At 54.0% G+C, this 22,343-nt stretch overlaps 2 protein-coding genes across 4 annotated transcripts in view; both read right to left on the bottom strand.

The window, feature by feature from the left end:
• SMARCB1 (SWI/SNF related BAF chromatin remodeling complex subunit B1) overlaps window positions 1–10,777 on the bottom strand; it is a 29,829-nt gene extending 19,052 nt beyond the window's left edge. Inside the window, exons 1-5 of one of the 2 annotated variants that reach the window (XM_019757721.2) lie at window positions 10,476–10,777; window positions 7,050–7,161; window positions 5,220–5,349; window positions 1,768–1,905; window positions 30–157 (exon numbers count right to left, since the gene is read on the bottom strand). In XM_019757721.2, the coding sequence (XP_019613280.1) occupies window positions 30–157; window positions 1,768–1,905; window positions 5,220–5,349; window positions 7,050–7,161; window positions 10,476–10,568 (601 nt within the window). In that variant the 5' untranslated portion in view covers window positions 10,569–10,777. Of the gene's footprint in view, window positions 1–29; window positions 158–1,767; window positions 1,906–5,219; window positions 5,350–7,022; window positions 7,162–10,475 lie in introns of both variants that reach the window. The other variant, XM_019757720.2, reaches the window with a different exon arrangement.
• Window positions 10,778–11,880: 1,103 nt separating this feature from the next.
• Window positions 11,881–22,343, bottom strand: MMP11 (matrix metallopeptidase 11). 2 transcript variants are annotated; one of them, XM_074321422.1, is made up of 8 exons: window positions 22,198–22,343; window positions 16,635–16,864; window positions 15,554–15,697; window positions 15,340–15,473; window positions 14,953–15,194; window positions 14,612–14,828; window positions 13,706–13,963; window positions 11,881–12,757 (listed from the first exon to the last, which is right to left on the bottom strand). In XM_074321422.1, the coding sequence occupies exons 1-8, from the start codon at window positions 22,306–22,308 to the stop codon at window positions 12,624–12,626; spliced, it is 1,470 nt and encodes a 489-aa protein (XP_074177523.1). In that variant the 5' UTR covers window positions 22,309–22,343; the 3' UTR covers window positions 11,881–12,623. The 2 variants fall into 2 exon arrangements, with proteins under 2 accessions (XP_074177523.1, XP_074177524.1); XM_074321423.1 differs by having other exon boundaries at window positions 16,683–16,864.

Below are 22,343 nucleotides of genomic sequence, written 5' to 3'. Positions count from 1 at the left end.
CGGTCTGGGCTGTGCAGAGCCCCACGTACCATTCATGTTCCAGGTAAAGGCATCCCTCAGCTTCTGCCCATCGATCTCCATGTCCAGCCGGATGGGGACCAGCACCTCAGGCTGGGAGGCATTCTCATGGATCACTGCTGGGTCATGGTCATCAAAGCTGGAAGTGAAGTGGCAGCAAAGTCATCAAAGAGTGCCCAGGACCTCCCTCTCTGTACCACTGGTCACTGTAAACCTGGTCGGGGGGGAAAGCCCACTTCTTACGGGGACTTGACAACTAAGGACTGAGTCAGCAGGAGTCGCGAGCCACAGGGGCAGTGCTGCACACTTCATGGACACACGGAAGAGGAGAGGAAGCCGCTGATGTGGGCACTCCGAAGGGAGGGAGATGTAAGTCCTAAAGCAGGCAGGACTTCCACAGAAAGCTGTGGGGAAGGCATTTCCAGAAGAGGAAATACTTAAGCAAAGGCTGAGGGGCAGGGTGAAAGGAAGCGCTCCTGGGGCAGCAGCAGTCAGAGCACTGAAGGTGGGATGCAGATCAGATGGGGATGGTGTGGGGGATGCTCAGAAGCTACAGGGCCAAGGTGCCAACAATTCTCCAGCTCAGGCTGCGGAATCTAGTCTCTGCTCTGAGGGAGCCCCAAGAGGACTCTGAGCAAGGGCTTTACATAGTCATGTCTGGATTTTAGGGAGACAAGGAAGAGACGGGGGGATTTTGGAAAGCAGGGCAAACCTAAGGACATCTGAGGAATACAGAGAGGGCTGAGAATTGCTCTCATAGCTTGAGGCATGGATAACAAACAAGCAAATGTAAGCACACTGCATGCCAGACATGAATGCTCTGGGAAACACAAACAAGGCAAGGGGCAGGAGTGGCCATTCTAAAGGGGGAAGGCAGCCGTGAGAAAGTGACATTCTGACAGAGATGGGGAGGAAAAAAAGGAGGGAGGAAAGAAGAGGGAAGGAAAGGGAGATAGAGGAGGGAGCCATATAGATACTAGTGTGAACAAGGCTGGGCTGCAGAGATGAATGTGGGGGTGGGAGCTTGAAAAATGCCCCCCCCCCAAAAGAGCTATGTCCTAATCCTCAGAACTTGTGACCATTAGCTTGCATGGCAATAAAGGTATCCTTACATGAGGGTACTCTGCAGATGTGACTAAGTTAAGGATCTCGAGAGATTATCTGCGTGGGCCCTACATTACATCATGAGTACCCTTGTAAGAGAGGGATAGGGGAGATTTCAAATACACAGAGAAGGCCGTGTGACCACAGAGACTGATGACGTGGCCACAAGTCAAAGAATGCCAGCAGCCACCAGGAGCCGGAAGAGGCAGGCACAGATTCTCCCCCAGCGCATCCAGATGGAGGATGGCCCGGCCAACACCTTCATTTTGGCTCAGTGAAACTCCTGGCCTCCAAAACTGTGAGAGAATAAATTTGTGTTGTGCTAAACCATCCAGTTTGTTGCAATTTGTTCCAGCAGCCAAACTAACACAGCAGGAGTCATGTGGATGGCATCTGAAACCATGAGAAAAGGTCCAAGGATTGCACCCCCAGGAACTCTACTCCAGGTACTAAGGAAATGAGGAGAGAGCAACGAAACGAAGGCAGAGCCGGAGAAAGCCAGAGACTGGTGTCCGGGAAGCCAAGGGAAAACAATTTCATGGAGGAGCAGGCTAGATTTTGGGGAACACACGGTCAAAGCGGAGCCTTTTTCTGGGGAGGATATGGACTGAGGCGGAACCAGTGGAGAGGGCAAGGCGCACTCACCAGAGAGGGAAGGTTCTCTTCTTGTCCCGGCCCATGCGGTTCCTGTTGATGGTCGTGGAGCACGGCACAGCATCCAGATGGTGGGAGCTGTTGGGCAGGGTAGGCACCCACTGGCTGTTCCTCTTGGCTTTCTGTTCCCTGGGAAGACATGGGAAATCCCTCCACCACTCATTCTACAAGCCCAATACCGCCCATCAGGCATCAAGTCGTGGTTAGTGGACGCCCTCTGTGCCCTTGCTGGGCTCCAGGCCCCAGTGGGGACCTCTGTGCACCCCAGACTCTGCAGGAGTCTATTTCCTAGGCTCGCACCAGCACCTGCATGGAGGAGCCCAAGCTAGAGGAAGGCTGCAAAGGGGCCCCAGACATGGCAGAGAAGCCCCCAGCCCAGTGCACGAGCCACGATGTAACACACTGTGTGCTGGGCATGGCTTCACGGAAACACCATGCTTCTGTGGGGAAGGGGCACAGGCAGGCAGCTTTCCAGAAGAGTGAAGCCTTAAACACTGAGTTCGGGTTCACTGGGGTGGAGGACTGGAAGGGGAAGTGCATTTCAGGAGGAGCACAGACAACAGCAGGTGCGGGTTTGGTTGGGGCTAGAGATGTGGGACACAGAGAGAGGTCCCAATTTAGGGGCTGGTGTGCTCCGTGAGAAATGGACTGCATTCAGCCAGGAGTCCCCAGGGGTTTGAAGTAGGGAGAGACATGACCAGACTATTATTTTAGACATGCACGCAGGCCAGCCTGAGATGGCCTAAGCAACGCTGCTGGCCTCCAGGCTTCCAGACCAGCAGATGAGGTGTTGGTAAATACGTTCAAGAAAGTGACGCTCAAAGTAATTTCAGTATTCCGTATCTCATAAAAGGTTCACTCTTCTCTTCGAATTACAGCTTGCTTTTCCTACTAGGAAAATACCAAAAGCTATTTTATATTTTAAACTGAGGTTCCAGTGCTAGATTTGCCAGACGAGAAGGCTCAGGTTCCCACTACAGTCTGCATGTTCTTTTATCCTCGGGGCTGCCTTCTCAGTGAGACTGAGCAAAGTGAGGGGATCGACGGTGTGTAATTCACCAATAAACACCTACACCATGTCTTCTTCAGTAACGGTTTGCTATAGCTCAGAGAATGTGACAACGGCTGCATTTCCTGCTGCTTCGACAGTGCCCAGTGGGCCAGGAGGTGCAGCTGGCAGCCCTTCCTTTCTCATGGTGGCGGAGGCAGAGGCCATGACCTGCCCAGGCCCGAGCCCTTTACCTCTTTTCTTTGCTAAAGCTGGGGACACTCGCACCTCAGAGGCTGAGGTCCGGGAGTACCCCTTGATTGAGGGCTGGTCAGGGAAGATTCACAGCACCAAATTTGGCCAGGACTTCATCAAGTCTCCTGTACCCAGGTCTTGCTTGAATCTTATGACTGGCCTTCACCTTATATCAGAGACCTGGGAAAACAGAACATGGAACGAATCTGGGCAGGGCTTAGAGCTCGGGCAGCAAGACCGGGGTCCCTGGGCCAGCAGTTTCTAATCCTGGCTACACAGACTCAGAGCACAACATTTTAAGTGGTACATTCCTGAGCCCCACCCAGATCAAGTGACTGCTGTCTTGGGGGAGCGCTTGGGAGTATGGATTCTTTACAACTTCCATGGGTGGTGCCAGAGCGCTGGGCCTATACTTGGGAACCACAGGTCAAGCCCACCACCTCTTTTCTGAGCCTCCTAGAGCTCTGAGGCTCCCCCTCCCCACAAATCCTGCCCTAACTCAGTAGCAATCCGGTTTAATTCCAGGTCTGGGCTGCCCTACCAACCCCTCCTCCTGTCTGGTAGCTGTCTCAAGTGGACAATGCAAGTTATGTCACAGGTACAGGTCATACACAGAATCCGAAAATCTGAGTCACGTAATTCAATCCTCTTCCACTGCCAGGACATCTGCCCAAGGAGGGGGCAGCCAGCCTCTGCTGTACCTGGCCAGTGAGGGGGAGGGGAGGTGCCAGTCTTCCCGTGAGGCTGACTGGGTAGTGGGAAGGCACTTCCTGAGCATAAAGCCCATGGAAACGGCTTCCCTCAAACTTTTATCCCCCCATCCCCCTCTTGTAGTTCTGGCCTCCTGGGTAATAAGACTCTACTCCTCCCTCAGCTGTTCCTCATATGACACCATCATTAAGAAAGTGTTTATCACCCCACAAACGTTTCCCAGCTGACATGTGCAGACTTGAAAGTCCTATCCATATGTACCTAATTTCCTTCTGCCACTTCCCTGGGAAAGTCTAGCCATCCTTATGTTTTTACCACATCCCTCGGAAAAAAGAAATCTGTAGAGCACACATCTGTAACACTGGCCAGGTTGGATCTGTGCCACCTTTTTCAGTCGGGGTGGAGGGTAGATTATATAAACAATCCAATAGTAAAGTTGAGAGAAAATCTGAAAAGAACTGATTATTCATAACCACATCACTAGAAATAACCCTCCTCAACCCCCTTAGTGCTCCCGGGGTTTTGTGCACACAAATGCATGTGTTCTTGAGAACTGAAAGCGTCAGATAGGTACTCTGCATGTCCCACTCACATGAACCCTGTTTTCAGTTGCTGCAGAGTCTCCTATGACATACAGGGTTATAACCTGGTCCATTCCGGTTGGTACACCTTCACTCACTCAGCCTCTCCCTAAAGCTGGACACTCAAGTGGCTCCATACTTTTCATTACTATTCAGTGCTCCCAGGGGCATCTCTGTAACATATATAATGGGTTTTGGTGGTGGTAGTGTTCTTTTAAATTATTTCTCTGGGACAAATCCCCAGGGGTGAAATTAATGGACCAGAGAACAAACAAACGTTTGATGTCAAAATGCTTTACAAAAAGATCACGCCCACATACAGGCCACTGTAGCATTCGTAAGCGCACCTTTGTCACACTTTCCTCAATTCTTTATGTTGCTCTTTATTTATTTAACTTTGAATTTTTTAAATTACACACGAGGACAAACATCATTCCCTGTGTTTGTTTACTCCTGGTACTTCTGGTGTGGACCACCCTTTACCTAGTTATCTATTGGAGTACCTAAGCTTTTCTTATAAATCTGAATGCATACTCTTTCTACAACATAACTTTCCAATTACTTGCCTGTTTGTTACTGTAAACACTCTTAAAGGTTCTAAATTTATACATTCAAATCTATTGTTTGTTTCTCTTGCAACTTTATGTGAGCCACTAGTTTTTCTGACAGATTAGTCACACTTTCAAAGCATTCCTAACCATTCTCCACAATCTAAGACTTGGCTTATGTTTCTTAGAAATTCCAATGATACAGAAGAAACTTAGAAAACTTGGCTAAGATGATTTGGAAGCACTGTGGGTAGGGTGTTGAAAAGTATATCTGCTCGACTTCACCCCAACCAAATCTGGAGTCTGAGAAAAATACCCATGGCTGTCCCAAGAGCTTCATCCCGGCCCGGGGTGCAATACCTGAGGTAGGTGGGGGGCTCCGTGCTGATGGACACGGCCTTGTACTTTTCATCGTTGCCATCCAGAATCTCTTCCACCTCTGAAGCTTTTAACAGAGTCACGCTGGTTGCCAGGGTCGTGTAGCCATGATCTGTAAGCAGAGACGCCGCTGCGGTCAGCCTGCTGGAGAAGCAGTGAGCGGCAGCAGCCAGTAGATGAAGCGCATCAGTCCTCACATGCAGGAGGTGGGAAAAGCAGGTGTCCTCCTTACTACTGCTGGATGCTGGCCTCTTCCAAAAGGGCAATCTGGACTGAGCGTTTTATTTAAAGGGCCTACTGGGTCAACACTCCCTGAGGATTTCCGTAGACTAATGTGTCCCAGGCACTGGTTCCGGGCACAGAGGAAGTGCAAAGTGCAGCGGCCACAGCTACAGCGCAGCACAGCCAACGGGGGCTCTCAGGAGAAAAGGAAGGCTCCAGAGTAGTACCACCAGTGGGAAGAGGTCTGACACCACTGCAATCCACGACACGAAGCAAAGTGGAAAGATGGAATGAAAGATGAAAACTATTCTTTTAAAACAAGAGCCCAGCGAGTTGGAAAGAGCTGCTTCACACTGAACACGAACTCCTGGCCCTGAGCCAGTCAACACGCGCTATCTGGGAAACGGGACAGATTCTAGACAACTCAATCCATAACTTCTAGGGAACCTTAGTCAAGAGCTGGCTACCTGTCTGCAGGTCCAGCCTGGCTTCTCCTGGAGAAACAAATCAGTTATGGGGGAGGTGTCTCCAAAGCACAAGGCAAAAGAGTCACCAAGACTTCATTTGAGGCTTGCAGAGGGGAAAGCAAAGCTGGGGACTCAATGCGTTAATGACTGGTACTCCACTGAGGGGGCGGGGGGTGGAAGGAGGACAAAAAGGAGACTTTTTAAAGTAAGTGAGTGGAAATGTTACAGCAGCAGACAAAAAAGCAGCTCTGGCTCCTGCATTAAAAGAACGACTACTTTGCCCACAGTAGACAAGACCACAGCAGCACTTATAGACACAAGCAGACAGGACAGGACTGCAAAGCGCACACTCACACACAAGCACACAGGGCTTCAGGGCGGGTCTTCACCCAGGCCCCAGGCAGCTCTCTACGAGGCACCCTTGCCAAGTGGGAAGCAGTTTCGCCAGCTGCCAAACATGGTGCTGTGTCCAAACCCAAATGAAGCCTGAGCCTTTCCTGATGGAGCCCCGAGAGTATCGAGAGCATCCCTTCGCCCTGCACAGAGCTGCCACCGCTGAAGCATGCTAGTGGCTCTACTGTCACTAGTGTCAGATGGCTCATCTCGCAAGCCCCAGGCACACTCAGGCACAACGAGCAGGGACATGCACATGAGCTCCAGAATGAAGTGCTATGGGATGGATGTGCTCTGGGAAGCAAAGCGGTGAAAGCCCCAGAGGGGAGTGGGCGCTGGGGCCACCACCCGCCACTCGGGCTGTATGGAGGGTGACTATGGCGATATGCCCACGGCAGATGGCAGAGCATCACAGCATTCCTAAAACGTTTTGAGACCAACATGTCTTCACAGCACCTGCTCTTGTCCCGGCCCCTCCCCACCGCACACCCCTGGCCCTGCTGAAAATCCCTGCCAAAGGACCACCACTGGCTACCTGGAGCCACTTGCATGCCTGAGCTGCACGTGTACCCCGTCCCTAGGATGCTCCCTGCCACACGAAGGTCAGGGCTGCAGTGAAGACACTCTGGAGTGAAAACGTTTTATCTTCATGACATAAGCGAGTGGTTTTGAAACAGGTTTACAAACCCTCGTGAAGACGCACCCTTAGTGTTAGGTTTTGTTTTTTTACCATGTGACGATGCAACTATTTTCTTCCTCTCTTCCACAGTGGCTAGTCGCCTCCAGAGTGAGGGATATCTCTTGTACAGAGAACCTCGGAACATACGGAGGTAGTTTCCCACCTATGGGTAAAGCAAGAAGGCTCATTATGAGGGTCGTATCTCCAGGTGAAAGGGAAGGATCCTGGCGCACAGGCCCTGCTGGATCAGGTGATGGATAAACAGGCATTGAGTTGGCCATTGGGCACCAGGCTTTCAGCAGCGATCCAAACACATTCTGCTGACATCAAGGGTTCAACAGCAGTGCACATGTGGCCTGCATCTGCTCCTCGAGGCAGGGGCAGTAATATCCGCATCCTGATGACAGGACCAAGGCTCGTGAGGCAGGCCTTCAGAGCTCACCAAGAAGCTCCCGGAGTTCACTGAGAAGCTTGTGGTGATTTTGATGTTGGACTAAGGATATCTGGCACTTTCCAGAAATGTAAGGCCTCTTTGACTTTCTTTCATCTTAAAAACTAGACTTTGATATTTTTACGATGTAATAAACACCAAAAAGGTCTTTTAATTTTAGACAGATGCAGGATAATTTCCCCTCCCCGTGACCTTGTTGCTTTGTTTAGTAACAAAACTCAAACCAGGGATACCAAAGGAATTTTCCGGAGAGTTTAAAAAGCACTTATCAGCAATCACCAGATTGCTATATAAATCATTACTTCTCCAAACAATAGCTTCAGTTTGCTTGAACCAAATACTCAAAGTATGACTTCCTTAATGGAAAGAAAAAAAAAAGCTCATCCTAAAGTTTTTATAAAGAAACCTCATTGTCTCACTGACTTTTCCAAAATCACCATGTGAATCACAGGGCAGGAGACAGCCAGTTGACTGGGTGCCAGATGATGGCTCCACCTGTGACCAGGAATCACTTCCCCAGTCTGCGTCTCCTTACTCATCTGTCAAATGCACAGCAACTTTGAAGTTGACCACACAAAGGACCACTTCTATTATTGTCCCATTTACCTACGCAGCATAGTATAATTTAATAAAAATATTTCTCCATTTTTCATGAATCAAAGATTTCCATGATTGACAACCAGAGCTGCTGAACAGCGTGAGAGGTGACCATAGCCAGTCACTCGTGCTCCACACAGGAGGCACAGACCCCTGTCGGTTATTTGGCTTGAGTGTCATTACCATCCAAGGGTAAACGTATAGTTTCCACTAGGTTTTGAAAAGACATTAACAATAGCATCCCCCACTACTACCTTGAAGGTCCTGCAGAGCTCCGGGACTCCTAGACCCTTCCCAAGGCCCCTTCAGAATAGAGGAGACCAGGGTTTGCCTTCCTGGGTTTTCCCTGAACCAGTTTTTGCCTGAAATGAATGTGTGGACTTGGGGATATCCTAGGTCCTCTCAGGTCTATGACTCTGGCTTGGTGAATACAGCTACCTGCAGATGGCGGGAGAACAGTGACACACACTTACTGCAACTGTGGATGTCTTCCCAAAGCCACTCCATGGCACTGGGTGTGACGCTATGGCTGGCCCACCTCTCTGAGTAGCCTGTTTCCCAAAGGGAAGGGGCCTGGGGGCCATCCACCCAATGCTGTCACAGGAACTACTGGACATCAATAGACAGCATTCTGATCTTGAACCTTTCCCAGACCTCCAAAGGTCTGACAATTGTTAAGCCAGGCTCCAGAAGGAAACCTCCTCTCCCTTCTCCCATCTAGGTCTCTACTGGCTGGGTCTCAGGACAATGGTCTCACTCAACAGAGCTGAAAGAGAAGACTGCAGTTAACTTTCTAGAAGCTAAAATGTGTTACAGAGAAAATCTCAGAGGTTATCTAGTCTAAGCATCTCATTATACACATGAGAAAAGTGACAAGGAGGCAGAACAGAACTGGAACCAGGCCTCCTGACATTCTTCCCACCTGGGTGCATGCTTCTTCTCAATTTGCTCCACCTAATAAATGAAAGCTTGCTTTACAGAGGTACCACATACTCAGAATCGAAACCAAATTGATTGCTTTTCTTGCCCATTAGATCAGGTAAAGATTTCTTTAAACAATCTGCCCATTATCACATACTAAAACTCAACTGTCTTCTATACCCTGCACTTAGGCTGATGAGGACCATTTTGAGCCATGGCAGATAGACAGGCACTGGCTCCATTTCCCCAGCATGGCTATCTTTGAAGAGCAGCATTTACATGATTATGTGAAAAAATTATTGCATCCTGCCCTTTTTGTTTAATAAAAATTGGTGAAAAATGGTTAACACTAAAGTTCTGATGTTGACAACACTGGCCTCATAATTTGATATAACTAGCCAGGAATCACAGGGTCATTGCCTCAGTGTGACCATCATGAGGCTTAATTCATTCACGCTATGATCAACTGTGAAGAAAAACAACAAAAATTGTAAAAACAGGAATGAAATGTTGGTGTCTGATACTGAAAAGTACTACAAGGAAAGGCAGCCCTCGGCATTTTGTGACTTATTTAGTTTTCCAAGATTAGCACTTACCTCATTACATGAGAGACTTTACTGCTTGGTATAATGCACATCTGAGTTATATATCCATAATTTTTTTTAAAAAAAAAGGCGTAGACACTACCTGTATATGGCCTTTAGACCAAAACGGGCTAGTCTGAGGCAATCTGGAAAAACTTAATATACTTAGTACAAACTACCATTGAAAGGTTTTCTTACTGTGAGTGGTCCAGCTGATTCAACAAAGTGCTATCAGTTCTAGTTCAGGATTAAAAATCTTTAGGCTCTTTCTCCTGTAATAATTCAGTTAGCCCAAGATACCCAAAGTGTCAATTGCTTCTGAATTGTTGATAGAGCCAGCTCAGGACCTGGGGCCTTATCCACCCAAATGAAATAGGATGATGGCCTTATCCACCCAAAAGCAAACATCCTCCTCCCAACTTATTTCCTCCCTGGTAAACAAAGATCAAAACACCTCCTGCCCACCTCAAAGGCAACAAACACAATGAGGATGAGCCCTCACTAAGGCCCATGTTTACAACCTGCGATTTCAGGACCCCAGATGTAGCAATAGGGGAGGGGTGCACGTGAGATTTCCAACATATCACCCCCAGCGGGGTGTTTCGCAGGGGCTAACCGTAACACCCAGTTTGTCTGCGTCTGTCTGGAGTTGTACCAACTCAGCACGAAACCAGGAGCCCCTCGGGGAGCCCTAGTTCTGGCGACAGGGTACGTTCCCACCACAACAGGGCTAAGTAAACCCAGAAGCGCAGAGGTGCGCGGGGCGGGGCCTGCCGGCCACGCCCTGCTAAGCCACATCCCGTCGCGCGTGCGCGCGCACCCCCTCGCCGCGATGAATGGAGACGCGCGTTCCCGACGCGCAGACCTGCCCTGAGGCTCCCGCGGGGCCGGGGCCCGGGAGGGCGAGGACGCGCCGCGGGCTACCTCAGAGCCGATCATGTAGAATTCGCCGTCGTCCTCTAGCTGGAACTTGACGGGCTTCTGCCCGAAGGTCTTGCTCAGCGCCATCATCATCATTGCGGCGGTGGAGGCAGGCAGCCAAAGCCGGGCTGCGAGGGATCGGGAGGGCTGAGGCGGGGCCGGAGCGCGCCAAGTCGAGGGAGCCGAAGCCGGGAAGCAAAGGGCGGTCCGGGCCAAGTACTCGCGCCGCCGCCGCCGCCGCGGGGCTCCTCAGCAGCCGCAGCGACGACGACCAGGCCGCCCTCTGTGCGCATGCGCAGGCGTTGACGCCGACGCGCGCGCTGCCGCCACCCAAACAAAAGGCCAGGGCGCGCTCCCGCGGGTCCCTTAAAGGAGCCTAAACCCGTTTCTCTTCCTCCCAAGTCTCGGTACCAAGGAAAACTTCTCAGGTGGAAATAGCAATCGAGGCCCTGACTCAGGCGGTGGCGTTCCCAGTCCTACAACTGGGACTAGAACTCAACGCAGTGGAAGAGGAACAAAGTGAGCTCTGCAGGGTGTGAGGAGGCCAGTAGTACGTGTACCTCAGTTTCCCCACCCGGAAAAAAAACGGTGCAGCTGAGCAGATAAGAGGACTCCTAGATATCCCAATTCTCGGCCCACAGCTGTTCCTGCGGCTGTGGGAATGGGCAGAATGACAACACAGGGTGGTGTTAGCATGGGCCAAGACTACACCGCTTGGCAGGATTCCAATCTAGGTGGTATTTGGTTTGGCTGGTGCATCAGATGAGTGTTGGAAGGGAGGAACCTTCTCCATTCCATCCTTAACTCTGCACTTTGTAGGGACAACAAGCCGAGCCCTGCAGTGCAACTAGAGAGCCCTGCCCTGTGGTGCTTACAGCTTGGAGTGGGGAATGACATTCATGAAAGCATCAAAGCTCCACGTATCCCATTGAACAATGCAGTAGGTCAAAACCAGCCCACTGCTGACAATTTCATATAAATTTCAAATAAAAATTGCAGCTGTGAAGGAGATACACATAGGGCTGGGTAGCAGGCAAGGAGACACTTGTTAGGAAGTGTCAGCTGTGGTAAACATGAGTTTTGTTCTGTATCCTGACAACAATGGGATAAGGGCTGGGCCTGGAAGATCAGGTAAAGTGACCACTGCTTAGTGGAGGATGAACTGAGGGGCAAGCCGGGGAAGCAGGGAACCAATTACGAAGCCACTACACACATCTAGATAGACAAGATGGAGGAATGGGGCAGGAGGGGCCCTAGACATTGTACCCAGCCCCAAAGACCAGAGACTTGGGGGTGGGGTGGACTGCCCCCCTGGTTCCGAGGACAGAACAGGTCCCAAGCCAGGTCTCCCACTTCCCTGGTACAGCTCCCCATCCTAGCCTCACAATCACAGAGAGACCCAGGCAGGTAGGTAGAAAATGACTGTTTAATGACAGTTCTTCGTAAAAAAAAAAAAAGAAGAAGAAAAGGCTTTGTACACACTGTACACACATTTACATGGCTTTGGAGGGTCTCAGTGCTGGGATGAGGGCTGGAGAGGATTCGGCCCATGACAGGATTGAGGTATGTTGGGGCCTCCAGGGCCCTGGGTCTCCAGCAGGAAGTACCCCTGTCCCCAGATGACTCTAGACCTTCTGGCCTGGATCTTGGGGAGCAGATCTCCAGGATCGCCAACCGAAGGCAGCCAGTTCCAAGCACCTACCCAGAACTGACTTCTCAGGGAAGGGCAGAAGGCTATGTGGCCCCGGGATCCATGTGCCAGCACCCTGCAGGGACCTCACATCAGGGACAGAGCAAGGGCTCCAGCTCCCTCAGCCCTGCTGAGGTCCTTTCCTGAGGGACAAAGATGGAGAGCGAAGGCAGCCGGGTTTGCCTGTGACCTGCACAGGTAGGGTGGAACCGGTCCAAGACCACCCTCACCCTTGATGGCAAAGCCTCCCTGTTCAGTCTGAGACAGTTGCTGGCAGGTGACCACGACCTGCGTGGCCCTTCCTGCACTTGTCATGGTGGGAGCCCCCCCTCCCCGCCCCCCCTGAGGAGTCACAGGCTCTGTCCTATGCCTGGTGCTCACAGCCGCAAAGATGGCCATGGGTCTCTAGGCAATGTCAGTGGCCTGACGGGTGAGGGGCCCTGAGGGCATCCAAGCAGTGGTTAGTGGAAAGTGTTGGCAGGCTCTGTACAGCCAAAGAAGTCGGGGCCCACGAGGCGGGGAAAGCCCTCCAGGGCCTTCACCTTCACTGGGTCAAACTTCCAGTAGAGGAGGCCACGCAGGAAGTAGGCGTAACCTGAGGAGAGAAGAGGGTCAGGCCTGGGTGAGTGGACACTGAGCCTCACACCTGCCCATCAGGCTATGCCCAGGGATGGGCACGGGGAGGTCCGGGTGGGCAGGCTTGGCTACCACTGAGTTCCTTGAAAGCTGCAGGCCTTAGGACGGCCCTTCCAGAACCTCCGTTCCCTTGGGGGAGTCCTGCCCAGAGTCTGGACTAGGCTACGACCCAGCCTGACAGCTGCCGGGAGCCTCAGACGTCCAATTCCTACATCTCAGGAAGGCAAGTCCTGTTTCCCTCTTCACCCCTCCCTCTACATCACTATTCCCACACCCACCAGCCAGATACCGATGGGTATCTTGAGTTGTGGAGGGTGACAGAGGCAACCTGGAGCCCCAGAGCCTGAGACCACCACAGGACAGCTTTCCCAGCAGGTCCCAGTGTGGGAAAGCACAGAAGCCAAGGGGGAAGGGGGCACAGGCGAGAGCACTGGACTATGAGTCCCCAGTCTAGTCCTTGGAGATTATAGGAGGCTGGGTGGCTCAGCAGGGACTGCCTGGGTGGGGGTTCCTGGCTACCCACTATCCACTTGGGTGGCCCTGGCTAGGGACTTCATCACCTGAATCTGTTTGCTCTTCTGCAAACTGGGTTCCTAACAGGTGCTACGTCCGAGAACTGCATGAGACAGGTAGGGAGCTTAGGTGCCTGGAGCAGTGTCAGTCCTGTGTGCAGTGGGTATTATTTTACCAGCCATGGCTGGGACCTGGGCAAGTCCTCGCACCTCTCTGGGCCTCAAGCTCCTCGTCTACAACATAGGAGGTATAACGCTGCACTGGAACAAGGAGGTGGCTGGATGGGGAGGGGGCTGGACAAAGGACCTGTGATGAAGAGCTGATATCCAGCCACCACAGGGTGGAAGATGCAACTGCTACACCACTTCCACCTGCTGCCCTGTGACCAACGCACCGTCAGCATCCTGGAAGGCGGCGTCAATCTCAGGGGGTACCCCGCGCCAATCGGTGGCCCGGCGGGGCACGGGGCTGTCCACACGGCGGGTGCTGGGGTGGAAGCGCCAGTAGTCTCCGCCTCGGAAGAAGTAGATCTTGTTCTTCTCAGGGCCCCAGACCAAGGCTGCGTGGACCGGGGACCCTGGCAGGCCCAGCTCAGAGAGGGAGGCGGGCCCCAGGACTGGCTTCTCACCATCGTACACCCAGTACTGAGCGCCTGTGGAAAGGGGAGGCTGCAATGGCCCTGCCCAGCTGCCACCACCACCAGGACTTTCCCAGCCTCAGTTTCCTTATCCTGCTTGGCACCCCCACCCCAGGGGAAGTTGGAGCCAACAGGGATAAGCTGTGGCAGCACAGGCTCTGGGAGGTACCACGTAGAAAGGTAATTCTAAGCAGCAGAGAGGCACCTGGGCTCCCACTCCTTCCCCGGGCATTTGACTGCTCACCACCCCCTGGGGCTCAGCCCTGGGCCCTACCACAGGTCTTAGGTGGACCCTTGTTTATGAAGTCCCTGCCACCACCTGGAATGCTCCAGGTTCTCCTCTCTACCAGTTGTAAGTGAACAGCACAGGCTTTACAGTCGCTCTGCCTTTTCCAAGCTATACCCTCAGGTGAGTCACTTCACCACCTGAGCTGGAGGCCAATGTGTGACCCACTGTGCAGTACTTTCTATTCTCCTCCCACCTTGAGAGCCATTGCCTTCAGAAGTCTCCCAGCTGTGCCCAGAGGAATGAGCCTCGTTCTCCCTTGGCCCCAAGCTTTCAGGGCACCCTCTACCTGCCTATATTTGTCTGTCTGTCCCTACCCCTGGCCATGACATTCCTGGCTCCTAGAAATCTGAGCATGACCCCCTGCCCCCACTCACCCTTGAAGAACCAGATGTGGCCCTGGGCATCCTCGAAGGCTGCATCAACGGGGCTGGGGAGTCCCTGCCAGTGGCGAGAGGCCAGCGCAGGGTAGCCAGGCTGCAGCCGGCCCCCGCGTAGCCGCCACACAAAGCCCGCCTTGAAGAAGAAGAGCTCCCCACGGATGGTGGAGACTGCGTCAAAGGAGATCTCGCAGGCATCTGGTGGGGCTTCCGGCTGGGGCAGGGGAGGTGGGGGAGAGGGCCGGGAAAGAGCCCACATTGGAGCCACAGAAGCCAGTGAGGTGGGGGTGGCTGGGGGAGGGCCTCACCTCCTGTCTTCCCACCCTCCTGCGCCTCACCTCCAGTGGTGCAATCTCGTTGGTGTCCACTCCAGCCTGGGGTTCCAGGGCTGGGGGCTTAGAAGAGGGGGCTGGCCGGGGCCGGCCATATAGATGCTGAATGCCCCTTCGGTCATCTGGGCTGAGGCTTGGTGGGTAGCGGAAGGTATAGAAAGGGGACATAAGGGCCTTAGCAGCCGTGGTGTGCTGTAGCCCGAGTGCATGGCCAAATTCATGGGCTGCCACCTGCAGGAGGTCTGTACCTGGAAAAGGGAGATAGCCCAGCAATCCCTGAGCCTCCTGCAGCAAAATACCCAAGCTCCAGACCCCAGCTCAAGGACCTTGGCAAGTCCCCCTTCTCTATGATGTTTAGTTGCCCCGTCTGGAAAAGTGGTCCCCTGCCCATACCATGGTCGTCCCCAATAGTCCAGGTCTCGTCATAGTCGAAGTGGACGTCCCCTTCTCGGTGGGTCTTAGGAAAGAAGGCATGGGCCAGGATGCCCCCAGGTCCATCAAATGGCAAGTTGTCCCCATGCCAGTACCTGCAGGTGGGTGGGGGCAGAGTCAGTGGTTGTTGACAGCTGGGGCTTGTTCCCAGAGGGGTCCCAGGCTGCTGGTTCACCTGGTGAAGTCAATCGTGATGTCAGCATGGCCCTCGTGCACCTCAGTGAAGGTGAGTGGTGTCACTTCACTCCATACCTGTAGGGCCTCTGCCACTGTCTGTCGCACTTGCTCCCGCACCAGCTGCCATGGGAACCGAAGGATCCTGCGGGGAGGAGGAAGGGCCTGGACCTCACTCAAGGCAGGGCCAGCCCCTGATGGCTGTTGGGCCAGGGGTTGCCCTTGGATGCTCAGTAGGGGTATATGCACGTGGGTCACAGGCCAGGTGAACCTCAGGTGTAGTGCACTGGTCCTTTTGCCACATGGGCACAACTTTGTGTGGGATGGGGTTCTTTGGTATGCATAGGTGTCTGCATAGAAGGAAGAACACAGGACCAGGATCCCCAAGACCCACCTTCTAGACCTGACTGTATCATTCACTGTGGGGTGTCGGGAGTCCTTAACCCCTTGACCTGCCCCCTCTGTTCCCAGTTCCCCACCCAGGACATTTCTGAGGCCCCCAGCAGTTTCAGCTCCAATGCCAGATGACCCCACACCAGTCTTCATGGGCCTTCTCTCCCAAGCTGAGTCTCCACCTGCAGGATGTGTAAGTCACAGCTTCTGCATCGCTCCCAGGGGCCTCAGTTTACTTGAGCTATTTCCTGTCCTATTCACCACTATTTCCCACCTGTACAGATCCCAAATTATGATGCTAGATCTAAACAATGACATGGTTAACGCCCAGCTTCCCAAGAGGATGGGTCATGGCTGTCTTCACCATGGAGTCCCAGGGCCTGGCCCTTATAGATCCCCATAGAAGCTGCCTGAGGGATGAAGGCTGTGCCCTGGCATGTATTCGGGATCACCAGGCATTGCTGACAGAGGCACTGCCCCTCTGCCATGGGAAGGCACGGGTGTGTGTGTGTGTGCATCTAAGTTGGGGCTCACGGTTGTTGGTCCATGGATGGCTCAGAGGTCAGTGGACACACAGGTGCATTAACCATGGAGATCTAGACCTGGCATGTGTCTCAAGAAGCAGGTATGTGGGTGACAGGCGCATACACGGACACACTCATGAGTCTGCTCATGGCCACGGGCCCTACCTGTAGGTAAGGTCTGTCTTTTCCCAGCGCCCGCCTGATAGCACGAACCGCTTTTGTCGGTTGCGGGCACTCAGCCCATCGGGCGGGTCAGGTACACCACAGCGGCGAGGTCTGGGGCCTCCGGCAGGCTGGGGGACCTTCTGGGCTGCAGGGGCAGGCGCCAGGCTGCTTGGAGGAGCTTCATGCCAGGGTTTCAGCCCCCTCCTCACAGGGTGGTAGCGGTGGGCATCCTGAGCAGGAGAGAGGATGCAGACGCCTGGTCAGGCCTGGGGTCCTTGTGTTGCATGGTTAGAGGTGTGGGCTCTCAGCACACCCATGCTCAGCCCCAGCATACTGTGTCACCTGGCAAGCAGAGGGCTAGAGGAGGCATGCCCACTGTCGCCCCGCAGGCTCTTTGGCACGAGATGACTGGCTTCCTGATGACATGTTCCAAGGCCTCCTAGAGGGACCCCAGGCTGCCTGTCACCTACTCCAGCCATTTGGGCTGGTGAAGTCTGGGGGGAATGCTCAGAGACTGTACTCTCCACACACACTCAAGAATGGACCCCCACAAAGCCTTCTGAGGAAAGGTCAGGCTGTTCCTCCTGCTCCCCCTACTGCCAACCCCAGCAAACACTTTCCACTGCCCCTTTCTTCCCACGTCTCCTTCCTGGGCCCGCCCCACAACTGCCACGTCATGTGAACTACTCCTGCCCGGGACACCCACCTATGACACTCCCCGGTGTGGAGTAGCTGCAGCCCTGCCTCGATTTGCTCACCTCATGAATGGGGATATCTCCCCATAGTGTTGATCTGAAGATGAGCCAAGGCGATGCGTGTAAAGCACTTAGCCTGAGGCCACACACCTGGTAAGGGCACCTGGAACTAAGGTCTGACTTCCAGGGGGCTTTGCGCAACCCCACCAGGGCTGGGCACACGGCAGGGCTAGATGTGTTCTGCCTACCCCCTCCATGCCCGTGTGTGTGTGGTGAGGAGCAGTTACCTACCACCTAGCCCCACCTAGCCCCACCCAGCCCTGCCCAGACAGAGCCCCAGCACCACAGAGGGTGATTCTGACTTGGAGTCCCCACCCTCTACAAGTCCCAGGGTGGAAGTCACAGTCTTGTGCATGAAAAAAGTAGAAGCTCAAAGAGGTTGGAAGACCCTGTGAGGTCACCCAGGAAGGGCATGGTGGGGCCAGGTGAGGGTTCTGATGACCCAGACCGGAGGCAAAGGCCTGGCTGTGGACACCATGCAAAGCTGGAGGAGAGGCATGGAGTGGAGCTGTTTGTTAAGAGACTCAGGGCCTGTCTGGTCTGAGTCTGTCTGGCCTGGACAGCTGTGGCCTCCCCACAGCCATATTTGGGGCAGGAGCCATGCCACCCAGGCTCCACCCTCAGCCTCAGCCTCTGGCAGCTCTCCCAGGTCCCAGGCGCCGTAGGGCTCCAAGCAGCGTCCCAATATCCCCAAGCTCTGTATTATGGAGCCACCAAGAACCATTTCCCAGAGCCACCTAGACTCAAGCCCCAAGACTCAAGCTCCACTAAGAAGGGGTCTTCTGAACCCCTGGAGCTTCTGAACCCAAATAGCGGTGATGGAGTTACTTGGGGTGTGGGACCCTGGACCAGTTTTCCCTCAGTTTCAGAGCTTGCTTATTGAATGGTTGGTTAGCTCACAGAGCCCAGCCGATACTGGGCTTACTGCTAATAAGTACTTATCACTGTCGCTGTTTGCTAGACCCTGCCAATAGCTCTACGGATATGCTCTTAGCCCCTGATGGGACCTCTCACCAGCTCCACCTTCATTATGCCCATTTCTCAGATGGGGAAACAGAGCCCAGAGAAGTTAAACAACTTGCCCAGGTAACAGCTGGCAGGTGGCAGGCTGTCTGTGCTCCTAGCCCACCCTATCTTGTACCTCTGCTCTGCTCTTTGGACTGGAGTCACCCTTCCCCTGAAGGAGGGACACAGGCTGGCCTCACCTTGACGACAGAAGAACAGGACATTATTAAGCACCTGCTGCTTCCCAGGCACTTTGCCGGCGGTTTCACTGAACCTACCCCCTCCTCCCATAAGGTGGGGACGATACATATGCAAGGTCTCACAATGAGGATGTGGACCCCATCTCTGTGTGACCAGCCATGAGGACCTGCTCTTTCCCCTCCCACAAGGCCCCCCTTGACTTCCAGGATAAACAGATTCTTTCCTTAACTCTGGCAGGGATACCAGGACCCTCCTTGGGAAGGGCAGGGCTGTGTTGTCCCCTGAAGTCCCAAACTGCCCAGAGCCCAGCCTGTCAGGGACACACCCATGACCATCCGTCCTCTCCTCTACTTTTGCCCACAGGCAGAAATCTCTCCTCTCCCCTGCCCCTCAGTGAGACCTGGAGCAGCCAGCCTTGGAGAGAGGGTGGGTAATGGACACACACATCATCCCTTCCTCTCCTGCCCCCACAAGGCTCCAAGTCCATGCCCAGAACCCTGGATCATGACACTCTTAGTGCAGTAGAAAGAGCCATGGTCTGAGATTCAGAAGTTTCAATTCTAAGCCATAGCGACCCTGGACGAAGTGACCCTATACAAATCACTGCCCTCTCTTAGTCTCAACTTCCCCATCTGTCAAATGGGGATGGTGCCATGGCAAAGGGCTAAATGCCCTCCTTCTGTAATGCCTGCTACAGCATCTGGCACAGAGCCTCTTCCCTGGCCTGGCTCCTTGCCCCTGTGGGCTCTCCCGTCCCATACCTGGGCATCTGCTCTCACCAAATTTCCTACAGCTCCCACCACCCACCTGACATCCAGCTCCCCAAAAGACTCCAAACTAAACTATAAAACAGGAGTCGCAGTCAGAAGGAAGCTTGCAAACAGAGCAACTTGTGCAAAGGGTTTCCTTGCAAGTCAGAGGCCTCTTACTCCCTATCTGTGTCACATTCATTGGTTTTGGAGAAAGATTGAGTAGAAGGCACTAGAATGGAGGCCTTCAGCCAGTAGGATCCAAAAATGGGGTGAACCCATCATTTAATGGCTCTTGACCTCAGTTTCCCCATTACTAGGATGGGACACAGGCTCCCTGCCCCACTGACCTCCCACATTTCATCTTTCTGAGTCCTTTCTGGCCTGGGGCCAGATGCCCTAGCTGCAAAGCCTGGCATAAGGCCGCCTGCTGATTCCTAAGATGGGTGCACTGGTCTTCCCAGGGCTGCTGGGATTCAGTGACAGAGGATGGTGCGCACAGACACACCTGGCCTTATCCACAGCCCTGATGGTAGGGGGTTGTGGGTCTGGAAGCAGGCATTTCCCAGAGCTCAGAGAGGTCAAGAACTTTGCTCAGGGTAACATAGCAAGTCAGGCAAGAGCTGGGTCTAGATCTGGGACTCATGCCTCCCTACCAAGAGCTCTCCCCACACTCCGTCAGCTCTCGGCCTATCTCCAAAACCCACATTGCTGAGAAGCATTTCTTCTGGTGCAATCCCTCCTCCTCCTCAGCCAGTATGGTGGTTGTCCAGTTCACTCACTCCGCCCTCTTCTGGCCGGCACCAAACCACAGCCTCAAACATCCTCGAGGAATTTCTCGGCGGACTAGATCTCCTGGCTGAGCTAGAGGCTCAAAGTCAGCCCCTGGGACAACTGCCAATCAAGAAAATGGGAGGCACCTGGTAGAGGGGCGCTAAAGGAGGACCCTAGACTAGGGAACTGCTGGGTAAGGACAGGCTAACTGTGCCCCTCTCTGAGCCTCAGTTTGCTGTTGGTCTAAGGGAGATAATTAATCATAGTTGTCTTCTGCTGTTGGTAGGAGGTGACCCTAACAGGAGGACACTTTGTTAGGCTGTGAGGAAGAGGAGCATCACCACACCATTCTATGCAGCATCAAGCCCCTCTGAGGATCAGAGAGGCCAAGCAACCTGGCTAAGTCACACAGCCATTTGGCAGGCAAGTCCATCTTTCTGCCACGCTGTGGCCTAATCTTTCCCTTCCCATTCCTCTCCAGGCTCGTCCTGTCCCAAGGGCTGTGGGGCTTTCATCAACCCTGAAAGCTACAAACTGGGATGGATAAATATTTACAGAGCTTTCCTGGCCCTGCCAACAGCAGCCCGGGGATAAACACATCTGAGGCGACCCCAAATGCTCTCTGTATATCTGCAGTGACAGACAACAGCCTAGCTCAGACCCGGCCCCAACTAACCCTGTACAAACGTCATAGTGGCAGCTACAGGTGACGGAATGTCTCCAGCGTGCATGGCTGTGCCTCTCCTCAAATTACCTCATTTAACCCTCAATGCCTATCTCCTACCACTACTGACAAGACTGAGGGTGAGGTTCTGAGGTACAAGAGGACTCCCCTAGGATCACTTTGTTCAAATCCAGATCTCTCCAATTCCAGAACCCGTGGGTTCAACGGCTACCCACAATGGTTCTCAACTCTGCCCCAAGTTCTAGGGGTCCAGGAGGGGCTGGGGAAGAGGCAGGGCCTCCAGACTGAGGTGCCCTTCACCCACCCTACCCCATCCTATCCCCTCCTGCTCCTATAGCCAGCCCAGGGCAAGGCTGGCCAGAGCAGACCTGGGGTGGCTGGACCTAGGGACCCAGTCTGGTCAGATCTTCCTCCTCAACGGACCAGTCCCACGACTCCTACCTATCATACCTCCTAATGGGTCTCCTCCCTACCTGAGCTGTCTGGATGCCTTAGCTGAGTTCCCAGGGGCCTGTGGGCCTGCAGCTGCTCAGGCTCTCACCCCAGCCCCTGCCTGGCCGCCCCTGTGATTGGTCCCTCAAAGCTCCACCAGCTCAAAGGGAACATGTAGCCTTCAGGGCACAAGCAGGCTGTCACACCCCATCACCATCCCTCCTCTCCTCATTCTGCGGCTCTCTCCCATGGACTCGCTTCTTCTCTTGGGATCATACAGTCTTCTCCCTTTCCTTGCTCTCCCATCCCCTTGCTCTCTGAGAATTTCAACTGCCCACCCTTGGTCCCAATTCTTTCTCATTTTCTCACAGTCACAGACACACAGACACACAGACACACAGACACACACACACTGTAGCTCTCATGTTCATGCTGTACTGGTTCCAAGCCTCCCAAACTTGCCACTTGTAGGTGCCGAGGTGGTAGCACCTCCTACAGTGCAGCTGCTGCCCTCCCCAGCTCCTCCTTAATCCTCCAGCCGACTGCACACCTGGAGGTGTGTTCACTGAGGCCACACACCTGGAGGCTGACACCAGCTTCGCTTTGTCCCTGCCGAGAATAGAGAGCCCTGTAACCACTCCCTCTGCTACCTTCACCAGCACACACCCAAGTCTGCACCTGGGGCACCGAGGGGCAGGTCCCCATGCTGGGAGGGGGCGTGCGTCTAGCGCGGAGCCCCTCCTCACCAGCCTGAGCGATCCCCGCGCAGGCTCCACTTGCACACCTCCAGAGACGGGAAGCTCCCTATCTATCACGCCCAAAGGGACCCAGAAATCGTTTTGGGTAACGGGCTGCTCCAGGCCACCCCGGGCGTCCCCGTGGGTCCAGCTCCGCCACTGGGCCCAGCCCGCGTGCCCGGCGCTCCCTGGGCGAGGAGCGGCAGGCCGGCGGCGGGCACTCACCGGCGGCCGCGGGGCCCGGGCCAGCAGCGGCGGCGGCAGGAGCAGCAGCAGCAGCAGCGACAGCAGGAAGGCGCGCGGGGCGGCGCCGCGGAGCCGGGCGGCCCGAGCCATCCGCCCCGGGGCTGCTGGGCCTGCTGGGCCGCGCC

The sequence above is a fragment of the Rhinolophus sinicus genome, linkage group LG16 (genome assembly GCF_036562045.2).
Source record: "Rhinolophus sinicus isolate RSC01 linkage group LG16, ASM3656204v1, whole genome shotgun sequence".
Classification (NCBI taxonomy): domain Eukaryota; kingdom Metazoa; phylum Chordata; class Mammalia; order Chiroptera; family Rhinolophidae; genus Rhinolophus; species Rhinolophus sinicus.
This window is presented reverse-complemented; position numbering and strand designations above follow the sequence as displayed.